Source organism: Amblyomma americanum, chromosome 6 (assembly GCF_052857255.1).
Source record: "Amblyomma americanum isolate KBUSLIRL-KWMA chromosome 6, ASM5285725v1, whole genome shotgun sequence".
Classification (NCBI taxonomy): domain Eukaryota; kingdom Metazoa; phylum Arthropoda; class Arachnida; order Ixodida; family Ixodidae; genus Amblyomma; species Amblyomma americanum.
In genome coordinates this window covers 196,759,821-196,777,375 of record NC_135502.1, presented here as the reverse complement: position 1 = coordinate 196,777,375, position 17,555 = coordinate 196,759,821, and the positions used below count along the sequence as shown (strand labels likewise).

General features: G+C 51.5%; 2 protein-coding genes across 2 annotated transcripts in view; both read left to right on the top strand.

The window, feature by feature from the left end:
- Positions 1–17,555, top strand: part of LOC144094332 (uncharacterized) — a 326,344-nt gene that overhangs the window by 54,882 nt on the left and 253,907 nt on the right. The window lies entirely within an intron of this gene.
- LOC144095152 (uncharacterized) lies at positions 5,832–7,502 on the top strand. The gene has a single exon (XM_077628948.1). It carries the CDS (start codon positions 5,832–5,834, stop codon positions 7,500–7,502), a length of 1,671 nt encoding a protein of 556 aa, XP_077485074.1.

Sequence of the window (17,555 nt, the reverse complement as noted above, 5' to 3'; positions counted from 1 at the left end):
AGCCGTCCGTCGTCAACGTTGCGTATCAATCCATAAATTGCTCCAGCTGGCCTCGCTGCTTGAAGAAGGAGTTTGCAGGAATCACAAGCCACCTGAAAACGAGCATAACAATGAAAAACGATACTAAAAGAGTTCAGGCATATTTCAGTTTATATATGTATATGAATTAGTCATCTAAACAAAGGACAAATTAATGCAAGCCTAATCCAATTTTTTAAACTTGTAAACCAACTGTACCTTTTCCTCACATGCACGTGCAACGTAACCGGCCAGGTATACAATTGGTGCCAACTCTATGTCAGCTACCGGCTCACTCCACATAGTGATGAATTCGAACTCACTCGAGAACTCCTTGGCTGCAGATGAGATGGCAGCTGACAAGGCATAAATTTTACCATCCTGGATGGGAAGTTTAACAGCTGCTTTCGCCTCGGAGTTCATGGGAGCATTTGCTGTCTTTGCTGCTTGCAGGATTCCAACCTGCATAAAGAATGGCAAAATATGTAACTCCTCACCTGCCTAATTGTTTTTTTTTTACAGATGGTACCTTCAGCAGTTTTTCTGACGTGAACACTGCCGCCCGTGCGTCGACCCTGTCGTTTCCACCATTGAATTGTCTCAGGCTGCTGAAGAGCGATTCAACAGGATCGCTGTTAAGAGCTTATGTCAGGACATAGCGGAAGCTGAAATACAAGAGATTCAGTTAAATGAAATGCAATAGTATGGACGTGAAATACTCCACTGAGAAGACACTTACTTGACGTGATCCAGGAGGTACTCAATTAGTGCCACTGTTGATCTTATTGTCAAGAGCGTAGCTTCGTATGTCTCCTTGTGAGTTTTCGTTTGGACCTGCCGCCTTGTATCTGAATGTCCTCAACATAGCACACGAAGTCCAACTCTAACCAAGACAGTCTTTCGTCGTCAGATATAGTGAATGATTCTTCCTGCTGTTTCCATGGCTTCACTGAAGCGATGTTGTGTAGAGCGTACCACTTTGCTATCATCCTCATAAAGGTGATGGTTTCAGAGGAGTCTTGGAATTCAGACGCATCCGGGTGGTACTGTGAGTTTTCTTGAAGGTACTGGAGAGTGGCAATAACAGGCGGAGAAAATATTTGCACGGCCCTGCGCACTTTAATTTTTTCGAGGTTGTTTGGTTCAACATGAGCCCGTGTATTTCAATTCAATTCTTTTTTTTCAATTCAATTCTTTTTATTATAATTTCTTCAGTACAGTACATAACATCACTGTCTGGATCCTTAGCCAAAGGCTAGTTATGGATCCATGCAATAAAAGCAAAGAGATTAGTGAGGACAAATGATTTCTACTGCATGCCAAAATAATACACATAAGAATGGTGGAAAAATGCAAAGCGTACAAGCAAGATGGTTCAAATTACAGAAATACAAGAGGGCTCATGACAAAAAAACATATGAAGACAGGAACAGCATTTTTTATACAAAATAAACGCAGTTGCCTTAGAAGTGATTATTCAATGACATATGAATGGCAAACCCAACATAGACACTACAGAGAATAATAAGAGACAATCACTAAGCGATTTGCATTGTAAATCAGGTAATTATTTGTGACAGAAAAAAGGTCTTTAGTGAAATATAAGGATTGGACGTTGCAAAGACTGCACAGGGGATTTTATTTCAAGTTTTTACCCCTTGATACTCGAAGCGGCGCTGGCCATAGTCATTGCGAGATGTAGGAACCAGAAATCTTCCCTGTGCTGCTGAACGGCTGTTAGTTGGGGCTCTATGGAATGTGTTCAAAGGAAAGGGGGAGGTGCCGGAGAGGACTCTTAGCACGAGTAGTGCAACGCGAAAATCTCGAAGCTGCAATGCCGGCATTATTTGGAGTCTAAAAAACAAAGGGCGAGAAGGCGTATATGGTGTTGTGCAAGTCATTATTCTCAGTGCCCGCTTCTGCAGGCGTAAAACAGGTTCAATGTAAGTGATGTAAGTGAACCCCCATGATTCTATACAGTAAGTTAATTGGGACTGAAAGAAGCTAAAGTATATTGTTTTTAGTGTGTGTATTTCGAAATGTCGCCGAGCTTTGGCCAGAACGAAACATGCATAAGATAGTTTGCTACGCAATTTTTCGATATGCGGTTTCCAGTTTAATGCAGCGTCTAAGGTTACACCCAAGTACTGAATAGTCTTAACTTCTTCAATTTCTTTATCTCCTATCGTTATTGCGGAGCAGGTATTCTGGTATTTTTTATAAGGGGATGCAAATATAATATATTTAGTCTTGCCTATGTTCAAAGTGAGTCTATTTGTTAAAAACCATTTATTGACTCTCTGAAGTTCTGAGTTTAAAGTATGCTTGGCTGTTTCAACGGAATTAGCGGTCACCAACAATGAGGTGTCGTCGGCGTACATAATGGCACGGGTATTTATTAGGCAATCGGGTAAGTTGTTTATGTAAAGTGTAAAAAGTATAGGCCCCAGTACTGAGCCCTGCGGAACACCTACGGAAATAGAACGCGAACTTGACGCGTGTTCGTCAATAATAACACACAGCCGTCGCCCAGTTAAATAGCTTCTAAAGAAATCGAGTGATACACCTCTGAAACCATATCGTTCTAGTTTCTTGCATAAAATATCGAGATCCACAGTGTCGAATGCCTTCTTAATATCCAGGAATACACCAACAGAAATATTGTTATTATTGAGTGCTTCATTGATTGAGTCAGTTATAGAAAGCACAGCCGTGGTGGTCGATCTAAATTTCTGAAAACCATGTTGGGACGTTGACAGAATTGCATTTTTGGTCAGGAATTGCGTAATTCTTTTAGCCAATAGTTTTTCAAACAGAGTGTTGATACAGCTAAGGATTGAGATCAGCCTATAGTTTCCGAGTTCATTAGGATTCCCACTTTTGTAGGTAGGGACTACCTTGGCGAGCTTCAAAATATCAGGATAGATGCCGGACAGAAACGCTTTATTAAATAAAGATGCTAAGGTGGCAGCTAGGACGCCACTGTTGTTTTTAATTATGGAAACCGGAATACCATCGAGACCCGTGGCCTTAGTAGCATCCATTGAATTAAGTGCACTCATTACTTCGTCACTGCTTATTTCTATAAAACCGAAGGTCTTTTCAAGATACTCAGGCAGAGAAGGTTCGTCTGTGAGACCCATACTTAAACGTAAATCAGCACCCACTGAGCAGAAATGATCGTTAAACTGATCTGATAGCAGGTGTTTATCTGGGGAAAGGGCCAGGTCAGGAACCTTACGGGCTTAACGAGGAGTTGAGTTTGAATTTCAAAAAGTTTCCTTAGGTAGAATCCACCTCGAATGGCTTGCCCTTCATCTACCATTTCCCTTTCTAGGAAGTGGTTGCGGAGATTCTTGATTAAATGGTTTGGATCAAAGGACAAGAAGAGTGGATCACCTTCCCTAAAAGGGTGAGGTACAGCGTGGGCAAGTGCACCATCCTCTGAAAGGCGTTTGAATAGGGCAACATTAGTTTGATGGTTGTCCGTCACAATTCTAGCCACACGAAAACCAAGTTCTTCCACTGTTTTCATTACTTCCATAGTCATAGAATGAAGCTTGTCATTTTTCAGGCAGCGGGTGAAAAAATAGCCGACTGGTATAACGTAAGGTGTCGACAACCCTCTCAAAACAAAGCACAGCAGGTGATTTGCCACCTGAGGGACTGTTGTAGCATGCTCTGTAGAGCCGACGTCTGGAAGGCCAAAAACCTTGTGAACATCCCGGTCATAGATTACTTTTTGTGCAATCGCCATTTCTTCGATGATGAGTGAACAGAAAGCCTCTTGCGGCACACTCAGGCTTTCGTACTCAACACGAAGACGTTCTCTGACGAGGGATGTGACTCCAACTTCTCCTGTTGAATGACCCACATATTTCTGTAGTGTGGTACGACACGGTAGCTTGAAAAGGCTTCTCGAGCGAACATGCTCATAGCCCTTGCTTGAGCACGCTTTGCATAACACACACTCTCTCAAGACAGGTTCATTGTATACTGATTTTTGCTTGCAGCAATTAGAAACCTGATTTTTGATGGAGAGCTGTTTTGTCCTCGGCTTCGGATTATTTGATTACCTTCTTGAAATCTTGAATCTCCTTGTTTACTTCGTACCATTGCAAACGTTCTTTTAATTTGTCGTGCTCGGCTTGCAGCTTTTGTAGTGCGTTGCACTGACGAGCTATTTTCATTTTCAGCCTGCGCTCAATATTCTTTGCATCATCTATCTCTCTCGCAATATCGAATGTTGTCTGACAAGCTTCATCAACCAGCGCAGAATTATCGCAGCCGGCTTTTAATGTGAGCTGGTATACATTCTTGACTAACAAGGAACTTTCACTAGAAACTCCTGTGCATGCCTCTGCAAAAAGTTCATTTCCACTCACATTTGGGCTCTGTTTTTTTAGCCGTGCAGTCAGCAGAGCAGTCAGTTCGTGGCCTCTTCTTTCTTCTTTGTTCACTTTCTTTTTGCATGTAATTTGGGTAGTTCGGAAACACAGTCGGAACCGCTGTCGGAAGTAGAATCTTCAGTTTCGTTTCTTTCTTGTAGTCCGCGTCCGTATAGTGCAGTGAGCATACCAGCGATTTATCACTCGGCTCCCACTTGGTGCCTCTTCCACCCGGGGCCTCCCGGGAAATGTTCTTCTTCAACCATGCTGCCCGCCGCTGAGGATCGCACGGAAATTCATGATATCGGATCGTCGGATCTTTCCTTGCGTTGGTGCTGCACAGCGGCACGCAGCAGTGGCGCGGCATGGCACTGCATGTGCTAAAACATCTGTTTGCACCGTACACGATCACACACGTGCGCACGTACAATACAGCAGTCGTTAATCGAAAAGAAACACGCTGCGACACGTGAGACCCACTACGCGACCGCGACCGCATTACGCGACCGCATAGCCAAACTCACAGAGCAGGCTGCAGCGTATGATGCCGAACTCTCAGATTCAAATTGAATAGCACGCTGCGACGCCGCAGCTCATCAGATGAGCTCGAAGGGGACGTGGCGTCTCTTTCGCAGTCTAGTCGACCTCTCCCAAACGAGAGGGGAGACGCAAAAGCAGCTCCGGCGGGCTCTGCAAGGGTATCAAGGTACGACGGCGCAACTTGCGGACACTCTGTGCGACAGATATCTCTGTCGTACGGAGGACCCGCCTGGGCCTGAGTACATGTACTCTGGCAGGCCTAATGAAACACTTGATGCCCCTTTTGAGTTGCACGACCTTAAGGCGGCCTTAGCAAAAATGCGCCGGGGTACGGCTCCGGGACGGGATCACATAACAGTGAACCTGTTGGCGAACCTACCGGACCCAGCCTACCTTCATTTATTAGAATACATCAACCAGATCTGGGACGGGCGTTTACTCCCTCCAGAGTTGAAAACGTCACTTGTGACGTTTATCCCTAAAGCAGGTAAGGCCGTGAGTACGGACAACCTGAGGCTTATATCACTGACCTCATGTGCGGGCAAGCTTATGGAGACGATGGTTCGGGATCGCCCCTCTCCATACCTGGAGAGTAAGGGCGTCTTTGCAGTCACCCTGTTCGGGTTTCGCCCCCACATGTCTGCACAGGATGTCCTTCTCCAGCTGCACAGGGATGTAATACGACCCACAACTATGCAACACAATGACAAAGCCATCCTCGCCCTTGACCTGAAAGGGGCTTTCGACAATGTTAAACACGGAAACATTCTGGCCAACTTGAGTTCTACCGATTGTGGGGCTAGGGCCTACGCGTATGTAAGAGATTTCTTGACTAATCGCCAGGCCTTCCTTCGGATTGAGGGCGAGGAATACGGCCCTTACATGATGGGAACACGGAGTACCCCTCAGGGAGCGGTGTTATCACCGCTCCTGTTCAACATAGCTATGATGCGCCTCCCAAGCCAACTGGCCCGGGTGGAAGGCATTCAACACGCGTTATATGCAGATGACATTACAATTTGGACCACTGAGGGGAGCCTTGGGGACATGGAGGCCCGGCTTCAGCAGGCCGCTTCCATAGTCGATGCGTATGCTATGAACTGTGGGCTCCAATGTGTTCCAGCGAAATCAGAGCTTCTGCATGTCAGAGCGAACCCAAAGGATAGGACAGCAATTCACACCTCTCTGTCAGGAGGTCCTATTAGAGAGGTGGAGGAGCTCCGTATTCTGGGCCTCTTCATTCACCGCAGACTCAGACCGGACTCCACCATTGTGAAACTCAAGAGAGTAGGCGAACAGGTAGGGCGTATGATCCGCCGCGTTTCCAACAAGCGGGGCGGTCTGCGGGGCAGGGACGCGCTTCGGCTCGTCTATGCCTTCGTGACTAGCCGGATCCTCTACGCCGTGCCATATCTCCGCACTACTAAGCAAGAGGAGGCGCGAATAGACGCCATCATCCGCAAGGCAACTAAGCGAGCCCTGGATCTCCCGGTGGCTACCTCTAATGCCAAACTGAAGGCATTGGGGGTGCTAAACTCCCACCAGGAGCTGCGGGAGGCCCACCTCGTGAACCAATACACGCGGCTCATGCAGACGGCCCCTGGGCGCCGCCTGCTAAACCGCTTACACATCCAACACGACTGCACTCCAGAGGAGACGGAGCGTATCCCGGTACTGTGGCGCCATATGCTCTGGGTCTCCCCGCTCCCCCGTAACATGGACACCGACATGCACGAAAACAGACGACAAGCGGGGGCTCGGGCTCTTGAGAGACAACACGGCTCCCGACCCGGTGTATATTATGTAGACGTAGCAGGGCCGTCGCCCACGGGATTTTACACGGCCGCTGTTGTTCACCAGGAAATGCATGTCGATGGACTCTCTTTTCGAGCCCCGAATTCAATGCGAGCCGAGGAAGTAGCGATAGCGCTTGCTGCCGCCCACGCCAATTCGAGAATCATCATTACGGACTCCCGAAAAGCATGTGATCATTACTTGGCTGGGCAGACCTCCCCCTTAGCTGCTTGCATTCTAAGACGGACTGCCACTGATCCAACACCGAAACGAATCATTTGGGCTCCTGGCCATCAGTGCGTACGAGGTAATGAGGTCGCTGATGCGGCTGCCCGAGCGCTTATTTACCGGGCTCCTCATCCCAGCTCTTCTGGCTCGGAGACTAACCAGCCGCTGCTGCGATTCAGGGAAATAATAACGCATTATAGCGACAACCACCGCCTTTTCCCGGCCCCTGCCAAGGGGCTGAGTAAGACGGAGGAGCGAACTTTAAGGCACCTGCAGACAGGTACTCTGCTCTGTCCTGCAATCTTAAAGCATTACGATCCTAACACGGATGGGCGATGCCCGCACTGTGGGGAGACCTGTGATATCTTCCACATGGTGTGGGCATGTACTCAAAATCCCCACCTCCCCACTTCCCCTACCCCTTCCAGAGAGGCATGGGAGACTGCCCTCCTCAACTGCTCCTCGCTTGAGTCCCAAAGGGCTCTGGTGACACGGGCGAGAGACGGGGCATTGTCATGCGATGTCCCGGACTAGGGACGCCGACCATGTAGCGGGGCCACTCTGTGGCTCCCAAACTCTATTGCAGCAATTAAAAGTTTTCACCACCACCCACTGGTTCTGCGGCGCTCGGGCGCTCTCCCCACTGCAAAGTGTCCCGGAGTAGTGGCGCCCCGACGGCGGAAACTGTAAACTCTCGCGTCACGCTCTCGCCCAGCAGAATCGGCGCGACGCGACGGGCCGCACCAAGTGCGTTGCCATTGAGCGGCCGTGGCAGGGCAGACTCCCACTGTTCCTCGGAGTGATGTTTGTTTAGTTCGGGGGGCTTGGGACCGGAGCAGCCCCATGTTACATGATATGTTGTTGGAACTCCGCCACACCAGGGGCAGATGCCGTCATATCTGTCGGGGAAGATGATGTGATACTTGTGTAGGTTAGGAAAGGTGTTCGTCTGTAGTAATCGCCATTCCCTCGCCTCTGCCGCAGTTAGCTTGCGGTGTGGTGGGGGATATACTTGTCTTTGTGTTCGGAGAAGGAGGAGGCGCTCGCCGTACGTAGACGGGAGAGGGGTGAGGTCGGGGAGGTTAGTCACTCGGTTAGTATATCCTCGAGCTAGCCCTCGTGCCCAGGAGTCCAAGTGATTTGGTGCTTGCATGTGGAGTTTTGAACTTGTGGAGCAGTCAGAATGGGAGCGACGGAGTGTGGAAGTCTGCCAGAGAGGAAGAGGCGACACGCGGACTGGGAGTCGGTAATAATTTTTAACTCATTTCCCGTATCATCGCTGTGCTGGATTGCGAGGGCAATTGCAGCAGTTTCTGCTACTGTGGGAGAGCAGTTTCGTAGGGAGGCGCTGGCGATTTACTTGAAATTGGTGTCCAAGACGACCGCCACCGCGTTTGTTGAATCGGGGTACATGGCTGCGTCGACGTGTACAGCATTTTGTGCCTGTCGATGTGTGCGGCGCAGATAGTCCACTCGCGCCTTTCGTCGTCCCTTTTGTGAGTCCAAGTGCATGTTCTTCGGGAGTGGAGCTACATGCACGCGAGTTCGCAGAGTTGAGGGTAGGTCTCGGTTGTCCTGGACGGCGCGTATGTCAGCCGGGGAACTTACTCTTTCCATTATTGCGCGTCCAGCTTTGGTGGTGAGGAGGCGTTCCATTTGCGATGCTAGGACGGCTTCTCGAATTTCTTCTATTGTGTTGGTCAGTCCCAGGTCCTCGAGGTGGCAGTTGGCCGTGTACATCGGGAGGCCTAACGCATGTTTGTAGGCGGTACGGATGATGGCATCTGCTTTGTCTCGCTCATTCCCCAGTAGTGGTAGGAATGGGAGACCGTATGACAGGCGGCTCATAACTAGAGCCTGTATCATTCGAATTGTATCCTCCTCTCTCATGCCTTTTCGGTTGCGGGTGATGCGCAGAATCATGCGGGAGATCTGGAGGGCAGTTGTCCGGATACTCTGTAACGTGTGGTTGGCTTTCCTGTCACTCTGAAGCCAAAGGCCCAGGATGCGGATAAGAGGGACTTCCTTTATTCTCGTGCCTTCGAGGTAAACCTCGATGTCGCCGGGAGATTTGTAGGCATAGCCCTGAATGCGGATAATTTCGGATTTGTCGGGTGCGCAGCGGAGGCCGCAATTTGCTGCTTGTCTGTCTACGCAATTGACTGCCTCTTGTAGGGTGTTTTCTTTGTCAGCAAGAGAACCGCAGGTGGACCAGATGGTAATATCATCAGCGTAGATAGTATAGCCGATGCCTTCAATAGCCACGAGAGCTTTTGCCATGCCGATCATAGCTATATTGAAGAGGAGAGGAGAGATGATAGAGCCTTGGGGAGTGCCTTTGTTGGGTGTCTGCTCTGTGCCGGAGCGGACATCTCCCATGCCAATTGTGGCTGTGCGGTTGCTGAGAAAGTTTTCGATGCAGTTGAAGGTCTTGGGTCCGCAATCGAGGGCGTTGAGCTCTTTCAAGATGGCGTCGTGAGAAACGTTGTCAAAAGCGCCTTTCAGATCAAGTGCCATAATTAGGTGCCCGCCGCCTCTCGGGATGTTACTGAGTACTTCTTCCTTGAGAAGGAGGAAAGCGTCTTGCGTAGAAAGACCTTTCCTGGAGCCGATCATAGTGGGTGGAAAGAGGTTGTTGTCCTCTATGTAATTTTGGAGGCGGGTCTGGATAACGCGCTCGTATAGTTTGCCCAGGCAAGAGGTGAGGGAGATGGGTCGTAATGCTTCCAGGCTTGGTGGTTTGCCTGGTTTTCGGATAGTCACGATTACGGAGTGTTTCCACTCTGCAGGGAGTTCTCCCGCCTCCGATAGTGTGTCATTTATGTAGGTAGTGAGGACCTAGATCTGCGACTTGCCCAGGTTTCGAATCATCCCATTTGTGATCTTATCCGCGACAGCTGCCGTGTTGCGTGTGGCAGATCGAGCCGCGGCGTAAACCTCGGAAGTGGTGATGGAGGCGTCCAGCCTCTCATTTGGGCCTCCCGTGTACGAGATTGTGCTGGGAGGATGGGGGGCGCCGATGTATTTGGTTTTGAGGGCGGTGAGGAGGGCCGCGTCGTCTCCGGGGTACAGATGGGCGATTTTCTTGAGTGTACGGTTAGTGGCAGACCGCGATGTTTGCGGATCGACGAGGCTGCGGAGGATCGCCCAGGTGCGGGAGGTCCCCAGCGTGCCGCGTAGTGACTCGCAAAATTCCTGCCAATTCGGTTGAGAGAGGTGTTGTGCATACTCTTGTGCTTCTGCCGTGATCTGTGATATGCGGAGTCTCAAGGGACGATTGAGGCGTTGGCGTTTCCATCTGCGAACCAGAGTCCGTCGGGTCTGCCACAACTTCAGAAGGTGACCATCGACCGCCGGATTATCGGGTGTGCATTGTACTTCGGTGGTGGCCTCCTTGTGTGCTTTCCGAATCTGTTCACTGCATTCACTGATTGATTGAATGGGGTCTTCCGGAACGGGCTGTGCACGGTATTTAGCCCAGTCCGTGATTTTGGCTGTTCCCAGGGTGCGACGAATGTTTGCGGAGGTGATAGACGTGCTTACGATGTAATGGTCGCGACCTAAGCTCTCTCCGAGATTTGTCCACGTAGCGTTATGGATGTTCTTGACGATTGTAAGGTCAGGGCATGAATCGCGCGTGACGCTGTTTCCTTTGCGGGTTGGGTATAAAGGATCAGTAAGTATTTCCAGGCCCAGGGCATCCCGAGCTCATACCACGCTCAGACCACGAAGCGAGTTCGTTTTGTAGTCCGATTCCCTGTGGAGGGGGGGGAGGGGGGCGTTAAAGTCACCGAGTGCGATAAGCTGATGCGAAACAGCTAGCTGATCTGCCTCTTGAAGTATGTCAGAGAAACCGGCCTTGGTTGCTCGTGGGAGGGGGGCGGGGTGATACACGTTCAGAACGAAGGTGCTGTTGCGGCCCCTCTTGTTGGGAATGACCTCGATCATGTTGTAGTTAATCTCCTGTTCTCTCAAGGAGTGTTCGACCACCGTGATGTCCTTAGAAACAAGGGTGGCAACTTTTGGCGAGCTCGCGTTTTGGACTGTGTAATATCCTGGGAGAGTCGGCGCCGGGTCGGCTTCTACCTCTTGCAGGCAGATTATATCGGGTCGAATGGGGGTGACATTGATGTATTGTTTCAAGAGGCTTTGTTGTCTCCTGAAACATCGGCAATTCCATTGCCAGATCTCTAGGCGGTGTTGCAAATGGGTTGCAAGCCCCAAGGGTAGCTTTGGCCTGGCGGCCTGGGGCACAGCTGGAAACATCCGAAGGTCCCGGCAAAGGATGAGTCGACTGGCAACAGAACAACTTGTTTATTCTGGCATCGCAAAAGAGCAGCCGGTCAGGGCGACCACGTTACTCGAAGGAAGAAATCGAAGTCTCTCTGGCGTCCGGGGCAGCGGCTTTTATACCCTCGGAGTCGAGGGCAAGAAGGAACGGCTTGGGATGAGTCGCACGAGACGGCGACGCACGGACATGTTGAGACGTGAAGTGACGCGTCCGCCGGGCCGGCGCCGGTCAGACCTCCTCGCCTCCCAGTTGGGGAGCTCCTCTCCCCGGCTGCCGCGCTTTGACAAGCGTGGCCACTAACATGCACACACACACACACGCACACACGACGACACGTGGCATTGAAACCTGCCTGGACGCACTTGGCGGGAGGCGTTACGGCAGCACTGAACGGGCCCAAAATGACCGCCACTTTGAACGAAGCCCCGGCGTCCGTTGCATCCGCGCCGGCTATACCGCGCGTCGTAGGCGAAACGTAACAGACCGCCCCGCCGGGAGAAGGAGATCCCGATGGTCAGGGGACTACATCCGGTGTCCAGAGGGATGTCGCTCGATGATGCTCGTAATTGAAATCGGTCGTCCCTCGGCGTTGCATGAGCGCAGCGCACAGAGAAGGCCTCGTTCTCAGGTTCAGGTTCACACAGGGCACTGCAAAGTGACTTCGGGAGAGTTGCCATATTTGTGCTCTTTCCCAGCAAGCGTTAGAACTACGCCGTAACGCAACCGCTCAGTCAGCAAGCACGAGACAACCCTCACTAAGCTATGCCAGGCTCTTTCCCCTTTTATACTACTGCCTAGTTCCTTACAGTAGTCAAGCAGCACTCAGAACGCGTCCACAAATTGGAAAATTGCACTAGAAAGCACATAATCACTTTGAAACACTAAACGAAAGCAATATGTTAAAAATCCTGCCTCAGGAAGAAAACATCAGTAACAAACAACTTTTAGGCGGATTCCTACGTTAGGGGCTTCGACTTAGCCATCGGCGTTACCGTTGAGACTCCCCTTTTTGTAACGCACCTCAAAGGAATATTGTTGCAAAGCGAGGCTCCAGCGCAGGAGGCGGCCATTTTTGGGAGAGATGGTCTGCAGCCATTGGAGAGGGCAGTGATCCGTCTCAATGATAAACCTCGAGCCGGCTAGGTAGCATGACAATTTCTGAACGGCCCACACGAGACACGCACACTCTTTCTCGGTGGCGCTGTACGCCTGCTCACGACAGGTCAGCTTACGACTAGCATAAAGGACGGGGTGTTCCACTTCTCCATTTTCCCGTTGGCACAGTACAACGCCCATGCCTCGCTCACTAGCATCGCACTGAACAACGAACCCTTTTGTGTAGTCTGGCGATCGTAGCACAGGCTGGCTTGTTAGGGCGCTCTTTAGGGCGCTAAAAGCTCTTTCCTTTGTCTCGCTCCAGACGACTGTTTGGGGCTCTGTTTTTCTTAGAGCATCCGTCAGAGGAGCCGCGATATCGGAGTACCTGGGGATGTACCTCTGATAGTAGCCGGCGACACCTAAGAACGACCGAATATCGGTCTTCGTGCGCGGTTGCGGGAAGTCTCGCACAGCGGCCACCTTTATTTCAGAGGGGCGACGACGACCCTGTCCAATCACGTGACCGAGGTAGACAACCTCGGCCTGTGCTAATTGGCACTTGGGAGCCTTGACTGTCAAGCCCGCTTCGCGCAGGCGGGTTAGCACTGCCCGCAAGTGTGCCATATGCTCAGACCAGGATGCGGAGAATATCGCTACGTCGTCTAAATACGGTAAAGCGAATTCTTCCTGTCCCCGCAACACTTTGTCCATGAGGCTTGAAAAGCAGTATGGCGCGTTCTTCAAACCAAAACTCAAAACTTTAGGACGGAATGTTCCCATTGGTGAAATGAGCGCCGCATACCTACTACTAGCCTCTTCTGTAAGTGGAACCTGCCAATAACCCCTGACAAGATCTAGGGTGGAAATAAACTGAGCGCTACTAACTTTCTCAAGGCGCTCCTCGATGTTAGGGATCGGATAAATTTGATCCTTAGTGATGGAATTAAGCCTGCGGTAGTCGACGCAAGGACGAGGTTCCTTGCCCGGTACCTCAACTAAAATCAAAGGGGAGGTATAATCACTCTCACCTGCCTCAATAACACCGAGCTGTAGCATTTTCTTTACCTCAGCCTCCATAATATCGCGCTGGCGGGGTGACACCCGGTACGCCTTGGATCGTACTGGCTCTGGGGAGGTAAGTTCTATATCATGAGTAAGGACAGAAGTCCTACCAGGCCTCTCAGAGAACTGACCTTGAAACTCTTGTAAGAGTTGGTGTAGTTCGGTTTTCTGCTCAGGCGACAGCGGTGCTTTACCGATTAAGTCACTAATGACCTGATCGGTGTCTTCCCTGTGCGTCACTGAGCTTAGTCCCGGAAGCTCGACCGGAAGCTCTTCTAACTTTCCCGTGTCGGGCATTTCCTCTCCAGTACCTGGTGCCTTCAACGCTACAGGCTCAATTTTATTCAGTTCGGACGTGCTCTGAATATCAGCTTGCTGCGCCTCTGACCCTTTCTCATTGTTCGACAACGTCGGCCCCGCAACTACCGCCTTTGCAGCGAGCTCCCGAACTCTCGATCTGGTTAAGGCCTGAACGCTAGCCTCACCAAACAAAAGCCCCTTCTCGCGCAGGAGGTGATCGGACCTGTTCGAAAATAGGTACGGGTACTGGGGGGGGCAGCATAGATGACACCGCGGCCTCCGTCTCAAGTGCTCCGAAAGGTCCTTCAATAAGCACTTTTGTTACGGGCAGACACACGCTATGAGATTCCACGGCTTGCTTGATCTATGCGCACTCGCCCGTGAACATATCGGGTTCTACGTAAGAGGGGTAAACTACATCCAATGTAGCTGCGTAATCACAAAGCACTCGGCACTCTTTCCCGTTCACGAGGAAGTCTCGCATGTAAGGCTCGAGAAGCTTCATGTTCTCGTCAGTGCTACATAATGACAAACACACGACTTCTCTTTTTGTTTCTGGACACTGCGCCGAAAAGTGACCCGGCTTCTGGCACGTATAACACACGCGCGCTTGCCTCCTCTCGAACCGCTTTCTGCGTTCGGCTTCGGCTGCCGCCGTCTCCTTACGTTCGGTAGGACTGCTTTCACTCGCATCCGCACTACGTGTGTCCCCCCTTGCTCTCATGGGTGTGAACTTCGGCCTCTCAGACTTGGAGCCAAATTCACCCTTTTGGCCGTCCTTAGCTCCGCGAGCCCGACGCGTCACAAACTCCTCGGCTAGCTCGGCGGCTTTAGCCACTGTACTAACGTCTGGCCTATCCAAGACCCAGTACCGCACGTTCTCAGGTAACCGACTATAAAACTGTTCCAGCCCGAAACACTGCAGAATTTTCTCGTGGTCACCAAACGCTTTCTCTTCTTTGAGCCACTCCTGCATGTTTGACATAAGCCTGTATGCAAACTCTGTATATGACTCGCTTCTGCCTTTTTCATTTTCCCGAAACTTCCGACGGAACGCCTCCGCTGACAGCCTGTAATTTTTTAGCAGACTCGATTTCACTTGGTCGAAATCATCTGCCTCCTCTCTCTTCAAGCGAGCGACTACGTCGGCCGCCTCGCCGGGTAACAAAGTGAGCAAGCGCTGTGGCCACGTTTCCCGAGAGAACCCCTGCTTCTCGCACGTTCGCTCAAAGTTAACCAGGAACAAACCAATGTCCTCTCCAAGCTTAAACGGCCGCATCAGGTCAGTCATTTTGAACGATACTCGTTCTCCTGCACCGTGTGCCTGACTTCCATTACGAGCGCGTTCCATCTCTACCTCGAGACGCTTCATTTCCAAAGCGTGTTGACGGTCGCGCTCTTTCTCTTCTTGCTCTTTACGTTCGCGCTCCTCTTTTTGCTCTTTACGTTCGCGCTCGTCTTTCTGCTCCCTCTCCTCAATGGTCTCAAGGCATTCCGACAGCTCGTCATCCTCAGCCTCCAACTCAAGAATAGCCCTTAGCAGTTCTGGTTTTCTGAGTTTGTCTGAGACATCCAGACCCAACTCTCTTGCAAGCTCCAGCAATTTCGGTTTGCGCAACGACTTCAAATCCATGGCTGCTCCGAATGCTGCTTTCTCTACTGCCTACTATTGTCTTGCCGCAAACTAACCCGGCAGCAACGACAACCACAATTACCAGCTCTGTTTCTGACACTAACAAAAGCCTGGCAAAACTCAGAAGAAGAAAGTCCCGCACTCACCAAACCTCGCAGCCAAGAATTCAGCGCAGTCGTTCCGCTCCAGGCAACCAGTCATCACACAGGGCTCGTTGCACTGCTCCCGGATGGTCGTTGTGCTGCTCAGCATACAGTTGACCGCATTTCTTCGCTGCTGGCCTCCGTTGTCGCGATCTCACCGCTGGCAACCAGTTGTTGCAAAAGGATTGCAAGCCCCAAGGGTAGCGTTGGCCTGGCGGCCTGGGGCACAGCTGGAAACATCCGAAGGTCCCGGCAAAGGATGAGTCGACTGGCAACAGAACAAGTTGTTTATTCTGGCATCGCAAAAGAGCAGCCGGTCAGGGCGACCACGTTACTCGAAGGAAGAAATCGAAGTCTCTCTGGCGTCCGGGGCAGCGGCTTTTATACCCTCGGAGTCGAGGGCAAGAAGGAACGGCTTGGGATGAGTCGCACGAGACGGCGACGCACGGACATATTGAGACGTGAAGTGATGCGTCCGCCGGGCCGGCGCCGGTCAGACCTCCTCGCCTCCCAGTTGGGGAGCTCCTCTCCCCGGCTGCCGCGCTTTGACAAGCGTGGGCACTAACATGCACACACACACACTCACACACGACGACACGTGGCATTGAAACCTGCCTGGACGCGCTTGGCGGGAGGCGTTACGGCAGCACTGAACGGGCCCAAAATGACCGCCACTTTGAACGAAGCCCCGGCGTCCGTTGCATCCGCGCCGGCTATACCGCGCGTCGTAGGCGAAACGTAACAGCGGTCAGGAGTGCCTGATTTAGAGAGCGGAGCCATCCTGGTGGCTGGTAAAGCTCCTGACAGATTCGTTGTCGCTGCTCATAGCGACCGCCGCGGTCGCGGACCGGTAGGTTTTTGCTCCATGGTTGTCAGAGCTGGTAACACGTTTTCTGCTAGGGGCTTTGGTGTTTATCATTGCTTGTAGGGTAAAAAATTGGGCGTCATGTGCGTCCAGGCGCGCACCTATTTGTGCGATTTGGGCTGAGAGCTGGGAGGTGAATGTTGTGAGAAGGGGGTTTATGTTGTTCATAATGTTATTCAAGAGACGTCCCTTTATTTCTTCACATGTGTTGGTGAGGGGGGTGGTTGTCGGTTGGCGAGGTATGGGAGTGGGTGTCGTCACTGGTGGTAGCAGTGGTTTGGGGGAAGTCTCAACGTCCCGGGGCGCATGAGGTGGGGTAGGTTGAACGTGGGGGGGGGGGGGGGGGTGAGAGGAGTGCACTTGCAGGCTAGCTCCGCTACCTGGGATCGTAGCTTGTCGATAGTGTGTGCCATTTTTGCGCAGTCTGAGCATTTGGGTGGAGTGGGTGTGTTTGAAGGAACAGTGGGAGAGTTCTTAACGAGCTCTGCCCAGCTCACCTTTTTGTCCGTGTCCTTGGCTTGCCCCTGGTGTGGCCGGCTAATTCCTCTTTTTGCTTGGGTGCAGGGGGAGGAGGGTTTGACCGGTTGGTGGAGACGGATCTCGATCTGCTCCTACTGCTGCAGCTTTGGCTGGATGACTCGTCGTCCGTGCTGAACCAGCGCGGCGTCCGAGTTCGGGCCTGGTTGTCTTTCCTGGACCGGTGTTGTTCCTTGATGGGTGGGGTGGAGGACCGGACGGATGATGGCTTTTGCTTGAGTGGTTTGAACCGGTTGGGGCACTCCTTGCTGCCGGTTTCGTGTGTTCCTCCGCACAGAGCACACTTCGGCAGGCACTGATGTCTGTCAGGAGGATTTTGGGCCCTGCATTTCCTGCTGGCCACCAGGTCTGGTGTGGGGCACACATCGGAGCGATTACACGGCTGCATGCACACATAGCAGAATTGTCGTGCTGGGCGGTACAGATGGCCACGAAACTCCGCGCTCTTGAAGTACACAACTTTGGGGGTGGTCGGGCCGTTGAAAGTGATCAGCATCGACAATGTTTTGCCCATGCGTCGTGCGTCGAGTACAGTGGTCACGCGTGAGCGGATGTATAGGCCCGTCTGAAGAGCTTCCGGTGTCACGTGGTCCGGAATATCGTGGATTACGCCCCGTCTGTCGTGCTCTGTGTAAGGTATGTAGGCGTTCACGTCATG